We start from the raw sequence: 12,285 nt of genomic DNA, 5'->3' as shown, positions 1-12,285 counted from the left end.
ACGGCGACGGAGACGCCGACTAGTCAACGCTTTAAGGAATATGCCAGCAAATAATTAAAACATATTTATAAATAGTTTGCCATATGGATGACGATGATGACGACGCCCGGCTGGGTGACGTGGTCAGGCCTATACACGCCTCTGTACCCCTACGCCTCCCACACCACCCACTGCCACCTTCTCCCCCTGACAGGCGCGCCGCCCCGGCCCCCTGGCAGATGACAAAGCCAACAAAAAGCAAATAAATATTTGTCTGGCCGTCTACGTCGCTGTGCATTGACCGTACCACACTTACTACAGACATGCAGATACTTAGATACTCGTACACTCGGCACACTTGCAGCTGCATCTGTGTCCAATACCCATCCATCCCAGCCATCCATCTATCTACCAAAAAAAAAACAAAAAATTAAAAATCTCATCCATTTGGACTTTGTCTCGCTCTCTGTTGTTCGTCTCTGGTGCCAAGTTCAAAATTTTATGCTCTGCACTTTTAGTTTTTCCCCCTTTTTTATTTTCCAAAACAAAAACTAAAAACTTAAACAAAAAAAAAAAAAAAACGAAAAACAACAAAAAATCATTTTCAATTTGTACTTTTTGAGTTGCGTTTTGGGCCTGGCCAGAAATAGTTGTGCCAGCCGGGCATTAATGTTATTGCTTTAGTCAAAGTGGCTAAAAAGTATCTGCCAACATGACTGACTGGCCGACTGCATTTGTATCTGTATCTATGTATCTCAGCCTGAATATATGTAGATACGAGCATGCCATGTTCCTAAATGCTTCTGTTGCGATGCCGACCAGATTTATTTTCATTTTGATTATATTTTCGGATAGTTTTTGATTTTTTTTCTTTTTTAATGCGAAAAAAACTTACAAATGCAAAGTGTAATATTTTCGACAGCAAACAAATTCTAGCTGTCTGTGTTATGCTTGTTGTTTAATTTTTTAAAAATCATGTCAAGTTATCTATTAGCAGAGTCTTAAATTTTTAACAGACATGTTGATCTTTTATAATTATATAGAAATAAATAGCACTTAGTAGATGCAATCAATCAATTGTAATAAAACGTAGGAGAAAAGGCTTTTGGCGCCACGTCAAGTTGGCAGAGTAAAGACAGATAAATACACTGAAAAAATACTCACCCCAAGCTTTTATAATTCCTATCATAATCTAGCAATCAACTTTTATATTTTTTTCATGTGCAACATTGCAACTTATAAGTATTCGCAAAGCGTAGCTGAAATCGCGGCACCGTGTAATGGTTAATAAATTACTAAGACAACGCAGAATTACAAATCGCTTTGATTAGCAATTAAAATTGAAAAAAAAAAAAAAAATAGGAAAACAAACATGAAAACAACCAGCTGAAAATCAAGCAGAGTGCATCTGGGCCGGGTCGACAAATCTCTTAATTACTCGCCAGGTTGCACTCGTTCGATGGCAACAGGTGCTCTCTCAGATGGCTTATTAACTCATTATAAAAGCATTTCATAGCTGTTCGATTTGCTCGATGTCAGGAATTTCAATTGCAAATTTTGAAATGCGTGTTTTGCGGATGCTGGGGATGATGACCTTCAATCGCACCGATACTAGATAGGGTTATTGACTAGGAAGCTTGATTAGGAGAGACAGTTCCGCAGGCTTTCTATTTTTTAATTTGTTTGATGATTTTAGCCAAAGCTGGCAGATAACTGGTTTTGCATGAAAATGCATTTAATGCCCGTCAACAGTGTATTTCATCTATCATAATTTTATCAAGTTAATGAGAATTTTTTACTAAAGATTCACCGGCCAGAGAATAATCCCCAGGTGGGTATACAGTTGTAAGTATAATTCCACGCTTGTGTGGCAAATGCAAATGTCAAAAAAAAAACAGCCCAGTCATGGGGATTATGGGGGCTTGGTGTTAATTTTTTTATACTTTTTAACGGAATGCCCAGTTGCAGTTGGCAGACTTTCTTGCGAATTACGTTCTGTATTCGGTATTACATAAAACCGTATGTAATTCCAATGAAAATTCCTGGAGGAAACACAAACCTGGAGGCTCCAATAACGCATCGATACTTCCGCAGCGAAATAAATGTTAAACGAAATGAAAATTATAATGGTTCCCACCGCCAAACCTTCTCATACATTGAACATTGTGAATATTATACATGTATAGTATAATTGCTATATATATTTCAGGGCCCACAATGACCAGCGATATCCGATACATTTGTCATACTCTCTGGAGAAACTGCCGAGATCAGCTGATTCCTTGGGGTCTCGGCATGAATGGGGAGAATTTGATATAGTGTTTCGCCTTTAATTCCTTCACTTGAAAGTTGTCCATTGTCCGTCAATTGAGTCATCATCATCATCATTTCATATCAGTGCACCCGACCAGAGGTCCGATAATGAATAACAAAAGAATTTGGGGGCTACGTCGGGTCTCGGGTACCGGGCCCGGGGTCTGGCCACCATTGGATACCCAAGCGGATATACAATACTCCCCTACAGACTTTCAGGGGCAGGAACTGGCAAGGCGAGTGTTTCTCATAAACAAACAGAAACAGAACTTGAACTTGAATATGGAAATAAATGCGAGAAAAAATGTTCTTATCAGCGATATATGATTTCATACATTCGAGCCATAAAAATATGTAAACCCATTATGGAAAAAGTTGAGAAAGTTTATCGCAATTGCTCTCGAAATATGTATAATTTATTTTCTATTGCTGTTGGATTACCACTGCGATCGCAGCATTATGGTAACAGTCTTATAACTGTACGAAAAACCATGCCAAGATCCCCAAGTAACGCCCTTGGCAAAAAGTTCGGAGTCCGTATAGTTCCCGCCCAGATAGGCACCATTAAGATTGCTAAAAAGATAGTGATGTGTTGATTAGAAGCTATTGAGTATTACGAGTTCTGTTACCTTCCCAGACAGTCTCTATACCACCAGGCACCCATGTACGTCACAGCACAGTTTCCCTCGGGCCAGAAATCATTATCCCTGTCGAAGGTACTGAAGGGCTGGTACAGGTGATAGCTCAGACTGTCGCCAGCGGTTCCAGTGTAGGCGCCCAGTTGGATGATCGAGTAGTTACTGTACACGTCCCCCAAGGTAAAACGATCGTAGTACGCATAGGCAGACTTTCCCTGGAAATCCTCCAAGTGGATGTAGAGCTCTTGAGGTTCCGGGGTGGTGATGTGTTTGATTTTCTTCAGGCCCAGGAAAAAGTTTCCCTTCAGGTTGCCAAAGCCATTTTCGTAGGAAGTCCAGTTCCTGAAGAAGTTCTCCTCGGCACTGACTCTCCGCTGGATGACTACCCAACCCCTTCCGGCGATTTTTGATTCACAATACACCTCCAAAATGTCCTGACCCACTTGGATCTTCTGGATGCCACTCTTTTTGGGGTTCAGAGCCTTGCAGGATGAGTAGTAGTTCTTGTAGGTTTCGGGCTCCACAATATCGCCATTGGCGACATAAACGTGGAGCAATACCAACGCAAGAAGTGGTAACCAGGTGCTATTCATTTTTATTGGCCCGAACTGATACTAACTGAAAACGATTGGCCAGGAGCAGGCTTTTTATATTAAATGGCCAAGACCTTATCATATTTCAGCAAATTCGGAAAAAGCTAAAAAAGCATGGACCATAAAAATAAATCTTATCTCGATTAAATCACAACCTCAAGACGATAAGGGTCTTACTCATATGGAGGAAGCTATTCTGAATAATATTTTAATCTGATCTTCGGTATAGTGACCACCTGTTGAAGTACTCAGTAGTATGTACTGATATGAAAGCCTTTTTGAAGATTTATTCAATAAATTAGTTTATTTTTTAAAATAATTTTCCTACAGATCAGAGTTTGGATCGCACCATCATGGTCACAGTTTTGTAGCTATACGAGAAGCCCTTGCCCATGGCCCAGGTTATGCCCTTTCCATAGAGTTCGGGGTCCAAGAAATCGCCACCCAAATAGACGCCATTCAGATTACTATTAAATGAAATACAAAATAAATAAAAATTTCCACAGTTTCAGAGTCCAGAATAATTACCTGGCCATGCAGTCGTTGTACCACCAGGCCCCAAAGTACTTGGCGGCACAATTAAAGTAACTACGATCGTTATCCTTGTCAAATGTACTGAAAGGCATTCCCAAATGATAACTGAGACTTTCCCCGGCGGTTCCATTGTAGGATCCTAGCTGGATTAGTGTGTAGTTACTGTACACATCGGCCACAGTGAACAGACTGTAGTGTGCGTATTGGGCGGTGTTATTGAAGTCCACCAGTTGAATGTAAAGTTCCTGGGGCTCCTGGGTGGTAATCCTGTTCAGCAAGCTTAGGCCCAGGAAATAGTTGCCCTTGAGGTCACCGAAACCCGACTGGTAGGAGGTCCAATTACGGAAGAAGTTCTCCTCGGAACTGACCCGTCGCTGGATGACCTGCCAACCCTTTCCGGCAATCGTGGAGTCACAGTAGACGTCCACCTTGTCTTTGCCGATTTTGATCGTTTGGACGCCACTCTTTTTGGGGTTCAGAGCCTTGCAGGATGAGTAGTAACTCTTGAAGGTGGCGGGTTCGACGAAGTCCCCATCCTGAACCACCGCATTGGCCACAAACACGAGGCACAGCGAAAACACTGATAATACACACAAAGTGGCTTTCATTTTGTTGGCTTAATTAAAACTAAAAAGCCAAGAGGAAAGGGTTTCGTTTATATAGTAGGTTTGAGGTTCTTTTTCTAATCTAATCTCTGTGTGATATTCCTTTCCGAATTGGCAAAACAGCAAAGGCAAGAAGCCAATTTACTTTACGCAAATAAACACTATCTAATAAAAGTATATTATTGATAAGAAATTCGGGTTACTCATAATTTAAGGGGGGTTTTCTTAAAAGGCCTGTTTATTTATAGGCTTTATGGCCATCAGAGATATGTTTTCGGCCACTTGACAGCCATTCATGTGTCACTACTTCATATCCTTTAAAAAACATTTATTATTTCCCCCGAAAAACAAAAACTGATAGCACTATTGGGCATTAAGACATACGGAAATACTTTGAAGCCATGGACAAATATTTACCCAGAATTTCATTGCTGTAGGCCCACACATTTCCTGTCTGTTTGGCAGTTGGATGCACTTTGGACAAGTGTCAAAAGGTGTCACCGAAGGTGCTACTCCCAGCCATTGGTGTGATATTTTTCACGATATATTTTAAATACTTCTTTTTCATTGTTTTTTGTGACAAGTTTTGGAATAATGTGACAGGGCCTGTCGGCTACCAAAGTTTAGCTTTTGTTTCAGCAACACCGACTGACACCAGCGACACCTCCAAAGTGAAAAAGAACTATAGTACAACAGAAATAAGAGCCACCTACAAAGTGTACACAAATACCCGGGTACTTGGGTGTACTATCCAACTCCCACTCCCGTGTAGTACCTACTCCATATCCCGCACCTCCCAGATGTTGTTGTCGTACCACCATTCCAAGCAACCAGCAAACAAAACAAACAAACAAACAAATGAACAAATATTTGCCATCAAGTGCGAGCAAGAAGAACGCAAGAGGAAGACGATTGGGAGCCTGAAGAACGATAAAATGGCATTTATGATAAATACATAATACTCGATGTGTACCCACTCACTTGGTAACATATGCATGCACTGAGAATAAATTTTAAAGTTCATAGGATCAAGGTATTGGATCAAGGTACGGCCGGATAAGACAATAATCTTGGACCAGTCTATGTCCGTCTGTCCGTTTGCCTGCCAATTTTATACCCATTTCTTTCAGTGCCTGACAAATAGGCTACAGACGTGTTGTCTACGGCATTTGGCAAGGCAACCAAGAATGGAGGTGTACAGGGAGCCATGTCTACAGAAACAGAAACAGAACAGAATTCAAGTGTCAAAGTGACAGTTTTCAAAATTGATTGCAGTGTGTGTGTGTGTGTGTGTGTGCCAGTGTTTGGCTGATAAATAAGGCTTTAACCGACTTAACGAAGAGGCATTGGGTTATCTAATAGAGCCAGAGATAGAGACATCCAGATATGTATAGCTAGGGGTGCCCTATATCAATATCAACGTGCTGCGGATGATTGACATACGCCACGTGGTCATCTCCCTGGAGTTCCTAACGCCTAACGCTCCCGGAATGGAAAGTTTATATCTCATACGATTATCGCAATCACGTCACAATATTTGCCTGCCTTCAAATGCTAACCTAGCCCATTTTCCAGTTCTCTCTTGTCGTCTACAGAATATAAATTTTTAAATTGGAAAAATGCATAAATTCTTGGCATGCCTACGCGTTTGAGAAGTGAATCGATACCCATAACCAATACCAGAGTGGTGGTCCGAAAAATTATTGGTTACAGGGGACGTAGGTTGTCAAATTTTTGCCAAAACCAATTGACAACTAACGAACTAAACAAATGGGTGGAAAAAAGTCAGGAAAATAAACGAAATTTATGAGCTTGTTTCCAAAGAGAGCATAAGGTCTTGGCCCCAAACACCTGGGAACGCGTCGAGGACAAGCCCTGGGATATACTTGAAATAAAAAGGGGTTTAAGAGGGTTTAGAAAAATGAAGAATAATAAAAAAAATATTTTATTCTAAAACCCATTCACACGTTTTTTACAAACTATATTACTAATGCTAAAAAAAAAAGAAAAATATTTTGTGGTGAACCATTTCTGATTGTGAGTCCACATTTTTTTCCCCCGCCACTCAGCTGTTGTTTAGCTGTTAGGTTATTTGGTATCCATTAGATACAAATCGGCGGTACTGTTGCGGTTCATTAATTCCGCAGCGTTTGACAAATGCAGCGCCAGGAAACGACAACCACAAAACCAAGGCGACCCATGGACTGATTTGAATACATCGACGTCGTCGTCGCCATCGCCGCCTGACGATGTGCGGGCCATTTGCATTTTTAAACGATTTTCTCATTTGGGTTCTTTGGGTTGTTATGTTTTTACTTTTTTTTTTTTTATTATATTCCCCCGATTTTGTGTCTTTTTGGATTTCTTGCTACCGCTTCAATTATGTAAAATGGGGTCGACATTTTCTTCCATTTGGGAATCGGTAGCTCTACATTTGAACCCACCGCAAATTGGAGTGATATCGGAGGGTAATCAAGAAAAAGATATGTACTCACATAACTGCACATGTTCCTCCTTTTTTGGCCACGCCCCGCATATATTCCCAGCATACCAAAAAAAAAAGGAGAGAAAAACAACAACAGCAGCCGCAGATAAAGGGGCACAACAGATATCAACGGGCAGGGGGATTATTTATTGGGGAGGGAGAGGCCGTCGGTGGGCAGCGCATGCGCTGGCTGGCCCAAATAGACCCCCAACACTTACGTGCCCGGCAATGTATGAAAATTAATGTTGGCAATCTGTAAAATCCTGTAAAGCGTAACTCAAACTCCACGTCCACAAAAAAAGTACAAATACAAGCGAATTAATAAGCAATGGGTTGCCCAGTGGTGGGAATATCTTTTCGGGATCATAACCTTATTCTTAATAAATAATATAAAAAATAAAGAGATATTTTTCCTTATAATATATATCTAAATAATTATTTTACTACAAGTATTATGTCAATTAAATAATAAAACACCAGATAGAGGCAGGCAACTTGATAAGTTTCTTTTAGTGATTTGATTATTAAATTTTCTTAAGCTTAAATTTATTTTATTTTTTTAAGGTAATATTAAAGGATATCGTTTTTGTATCACTTCTGTATTGCTTTGTTATTTTTGTAATATTTATTTTTGTCTATTGCCAGGCATTAAGTCTATTACAAAGTTGCAGTTTATTTTTAAAACTATTCTTCAAAATTCTAGAGACAATGCCTTAAAAATAAAATGAATATATTAAATAGACCAACAAAGACAAAACAAATTTCGTGAAAAAATATATTTAAAAGATTGTATAATTCTCTTAAACAAATTTAAAAAAAACTCTATAAACCTTTAACCTTCTTTACAGATTCAAAAAAAACTACCCACAAAAAGTGCATTAAATTTTCGGTTCTGCCTGTCTTCAAGATTTTTTGAAAATTTTAATTAAAATTGTGGCCGCGGAAATTTGTGCGCTCATCGGTGTGGAAGGAAACCCCGTTCCATTGCTCCACCGCTCCATCCCAGCCCCAAGACCCCACCACCCGTCGTTGTCACCGGACGAGTTGCAAGTTGCATGTTGCATGTGTTGCAGGTTTTACAAGACGAGCGACAAGGCTTGTTCAACATGCCTGTTTCTCCTTTTTATTTGTAGGTATATATGTGTATATATTTCTTTATTTTTTTTGCATTTTTCACTCGCACTCACACTGGCTGGCATCGAAACGAAATGATCGACGACGTTGCAAAGTATTAAAGTCAGCGCGACACAATCTGCATATTAAAAGAAAAGGAAAAAAAGAGATGTGGCAACAACAACTTGTTGCACAAACATCAGTACAGGGAATCTGATTTATAGGGGATACTAAGGGGACTTGAAGGCTTGAGGTTTTTAAGGGAAATATCTCAAATAATTTGAATAAAGAGACATGTGATTTTATGAAATAATCATACGGGCTTTAGACATTTTGGTCCTGAAACCTATAGGTTTTGGTTTAAATAAGGTATAACCTTAGTATATTAATCTTAATCCTTTATATTATTATTTATCATGATCCTTGCTATCGAAGACATACTGTTTCTGTGCACATACAGAAATTAATACACTCCTGACGGGCTCACAATCAAATGAAACAGCCACCGGGGAACCGGCCAAGACTAGACGGCATCCAGATTGGTATCGAAGGGAAGGAGGGGATGGTATTTGATTGTGGCAAAGGAGGCAGGGGGATCAAAATGGAGACTGGACCCGGCCCAAGCCACTTGCAGGTGTTTGCTGCTTGGTGCTTTTGGCCCGGCCTAGAGAACCGGAAGAGACTGGACAGGACATTGCTCTCCGCGGCCACAGCTGATTGGATTAGCTGTGAATTGTGCCAATTCATGTTTGTTGCATATCAAAGGCTTTTTTTTTTTGTCGGTGTATAAGTTCTTTTTTTTTCGGTTTTTTTTTACCACGTCTCATATGCATTTGAGTGAACTTTTGCCACAACTTCCGTTGCGGACTGACGACGACGGAGAGACAAATTCAAATTAAATGTTGCATATGTAACATATGCACGGAGCACCCCAACCCTACCATGCCATGTAAGAAATTTATTGATAGTCCAACAGCACTGAGTTGCTTTGCCAGCAAAAAATAAAAAAATCAAAAAATAAAAATGCAAAATATAAAAAAAATAAAAAAAAAACAGCTCCTCAAGCACTCCTTCCCATTTGGATGTTATGGCGGTTGTTTGTTTTCGCATTTTACTGCGGCTGTTGCCAAGCAAAGGTCGCCAAAGGTCGCATATTTATGGGGCCGGGCTTATGTTTTTCGTAAGTGGAGCAGAAACCAAAACAAGCTAACAAGTAAGTCCAAAGCTCACCCCAAAGGCAAGGAAAAATTACGATTTTTTACGATCGATTTCCATATTTTGCATAGAAACAGGACGGTTGTAAAAAAAGTGTACTATTTTAGGGGAAAAAATAGGGTGCATATTAAAATATTATTTCTATTGAATTGGAAGTTCTTGGAAACATAATATATATTTTGATAACCAAGTTAGGTTTTATGAGGCTATTAATGAATTTAATTTATATTAGTCATCTAGTAAAAAACCCATTTATGGAAACCTTCAAAGATTGTGTTTCATTTGAATAATAATTTAAGAACGTCTGACTAATTCCCTTTTATATTTCTAATATATTTTAGAATATTATCCCTCAGGGGAAAAACAAAAAGCCGAACTATCTATTCTGGGCCCTATGGATGAGTCACTGAAAAACATTAGCCCGTCCAAGAGGATTGCCAAGATGTCGTCAAAGTTGAAAAGGAACTAAAGTATCTCAGTCACTGACAAGATACAAGTCACACCAACCGAACTGAATGATTCAAGACGAAAGGTATTTGTTTTGTTGTTGTCGATGACGCTGTCGCTACATTTGCAAATATGTAAGATCTGCGAGATGCAAAATACGAAATGCGAGAGAGCAGATACATTTCAGCGTTACAATTTCCGAAATACTTTTCAATAGAATGTCAACAGTTGAAATAGCTGTAGCTGATGATTCTTTTTTGGATTTGCAGTTGAATGCTTTTAGTTTGATTTGGTCGTGCCACTATGTATCTTTTTATAAATGTATCTGCATCTGTATCTTTGGCTGTGTTGCTGTCGCTGATGCTGCCGCTGCTGCTGCTGCTGCTGCTGCCTGCCTTTTGTAATGCAATTGAACTAAATGTGGCGACTGCGTGTGACATTTTTCTCCTGCAGCCATAGAAAAACGGCAGCAGCTGAATCCGAATCCGAATCTGAATCTGAATCTGACTCTGGCGCTGAGGCCGATGAGCATGTATCTGTATCTATCAGAGCGTCGCGTCACTGTCGCTGCTGTATCTGTATCTGCCTTGTGGCCAATGTAGCGCAACCATTGATGAAAGCTGAAAGCGACCCAAGAGTTGGTCATTGAACTGGCTGCCCCCTCTCAGGCCCCTCCCCTTCTCGGGCCAGTCTACTTTAGCTGTGATTTTCTTCAAGAAGCAAAAGTAGAAAGAACAAAAAAAAAGGAAAAACTAAAGCATTTAAGTAGTTCGATGGGGACAACAGAGCAAATGGCTCTTTTGCCGCTTATCTGCTCGTTAATTGTTTTGGGTCTTTTTCGATGCTGTCCTCCCCAGACCTCAAACCGAAACACACACTACTCACTATACCGAAGAGACACAAAAAAAAAAACTAAAAATTTAAATATCTATGCAGTTGGCATAGCTGACATACCCTAGACCAAAAAAAGAAAACTTGGCAACGCAACGTTTGAAGTGTCAATTTTGAAATGTGACTCGTTTCCAACGATTTTCAGTGGTGGGGCTTCTGTTTCTTCTTTCCATCCTTTTGGCCCGTTGGCAAACTCACAAAAATGTATGAATAACATTCTGAGGAAAATGTGTCCGGGGGTACAAAAAAAAACAAAACCTACAAAACTATAAAAACTAAAAAAGGAAACTCAACGCCGCATTTGAATTTCGGGTAGAGTTCATGCAGTGAAAGCTGCCAGTGAACCTTTGCACTCTATTCTATAGTTTTTCTATTTTTTTCCCTCCTATTTTTGCCTAATTCAATGCAACGAGGCTTTAATGCAACTCAAATCACCGCGAAACCATTTAACATTTCAATGAACTATTTGCTATATGTGTGGTGTACACACCTCTCCCTTTTTTTCTTGGCATATCAATTATTTTGGGGGCCCAGTATTTTAAAATACATTTCAAAACTCTGCATACGGAATGGGAAAATGCTCTATATTTTGGTTTTCAAGGGGTATATGCGACGATTTTTAGAGAAAAGTTTGTATTTTTATCTATTCAGATATTTGATATTACAGAAAATAGAACTTGAGAAGGAAATTATAAAATTTTTGATTGCTGTATCCTTTTTGAAGTTTTTATTTTATAAAGTATCTACAAGTCTATTAGATCTCAAGAACTACTCATTGATTCATTGGGGCATTTCGGTTTGTGGCTTTTAGTCGATTAAAAATCAAAAGAAGGAGACCCGGGCACCTGGAACCTGGGGAATCGACCTGGACAGAGACTGAGACAAATTTCAATTCCATGCCGTATGTGTGTGCGTTATAAATTGCGTATGCAGACCCATTTGGTCAGTTTTTTTATATTTTTTTTTTAGGTTTTGAATACAAATCTACGCGTTTTACATAAACAAAGAAACGGGGCACCCTTGGCTGCCCCCAAACACTCCTGGCCCCTGACTTTGTTTTATGGTAAATGAGTTGAATGTGTAATCAATTCTAAGCCGACAACCTGGCAGAGTACTTTTGGCCCTTGAGCGGTTTATACGTTTTCATAGGAGAAAGGGTAAGGAGAAGGAGGAGGCATTTCTGGCAAAACCATAATTAAGATTCAATTCAATGCAATTGCAGTGCAATAAAAACTAAATTGCATTTTAGGCTAAAAAGCTAGCCGGGCTAGCAGCTTGCGTATGCAGAGCAGCATCTGAACTTGTTGGTTAATAAAACGATATTGAATCGAATTGAGTTGAATTGAATTGCATTCGAGCTGGAGTCGGTGGCATAACCTGAGCCCCATTTCAAATTGGATTGGCTCCGGTCGAAACGATTGGGAACATGACGGACAGTGGGCCAAAGTATTTCTGGCCAAGAAGAAAGTTCC

At 39.6% G+C, this 12,285-nt stretch overlaps 2 protein-coding genes across 2 annotated transcripts; both read right to left on the bottom strand.

The window, feature by feature from the left end:
- Positions 1-2,695: 2,695 nt before the first annotated feature.
- On the bottom strand, positions 2,696-3,555 carry LOC108132919 (angiopoietin-related protein 6). Its single transcript, XM_017252504.3, has 2 exons — positions 2,922-3,555; positions 2,696-2,865 (listed from the first exon to the last, which is right to left on the bottom strand). Exons 1-2 carry the CDS (start codon positions 3,521-3,523, stop codon positions 2,730-2,732), a joined length of 738 nt encoding a protein of 245 aa, XP_017107993.2. The 5' UTR covers positions 3,524-3,555; the 3' UTR covers positions 2,696-2,729.
- Positions 3,556-3,782: 227 nt separating this feature from the next.
- On the bottom strand, positions 3,783-5,323 carry LOC108132889 (ficolin-1-like). Its single transcript, XM_017252460.3, has 3 exons — positions 5,080-5,323; positions 4,052-4,684; positions 3,783-3,990 (listed from the first exon to the last, which is right to left on the bottom strand). The coding sequence occupies exons 2-3, from the start codon at positions 4,663-4,665 to the stop codon at positions 3,855-3,857; spliced, it is 750 nt and encodes a 249-aa protein (XP_017107949.2). The 5' UTR covers positions 4,666-4,684; positions 5,080-5,323; the 3' UTR covers positions 3,783-3,854.
- Between the last annotated feature and the right edge of the window lie 6,962 nt (positions 5,324-12,285).

The sequence above is a fragment of the Drosophila bipectinata genome, chromosome 2R (genome assembly GCF_030179905.1).
Source record: "Drosophila bipectinata strain 14024-0381.07 chromosome 2R, DbipHiC1v2, whole genome shotgun sequence".
Taxonomy (NCBI): Eukaryota; Metazoa; Arthropoda; class Insecta; order Diptera; family Drosophilidae; genus Drosophila; species Drosophila bipectinata.
This window is presented reverse-complemented; position numbering and strand designations above follow the sequence as displayed.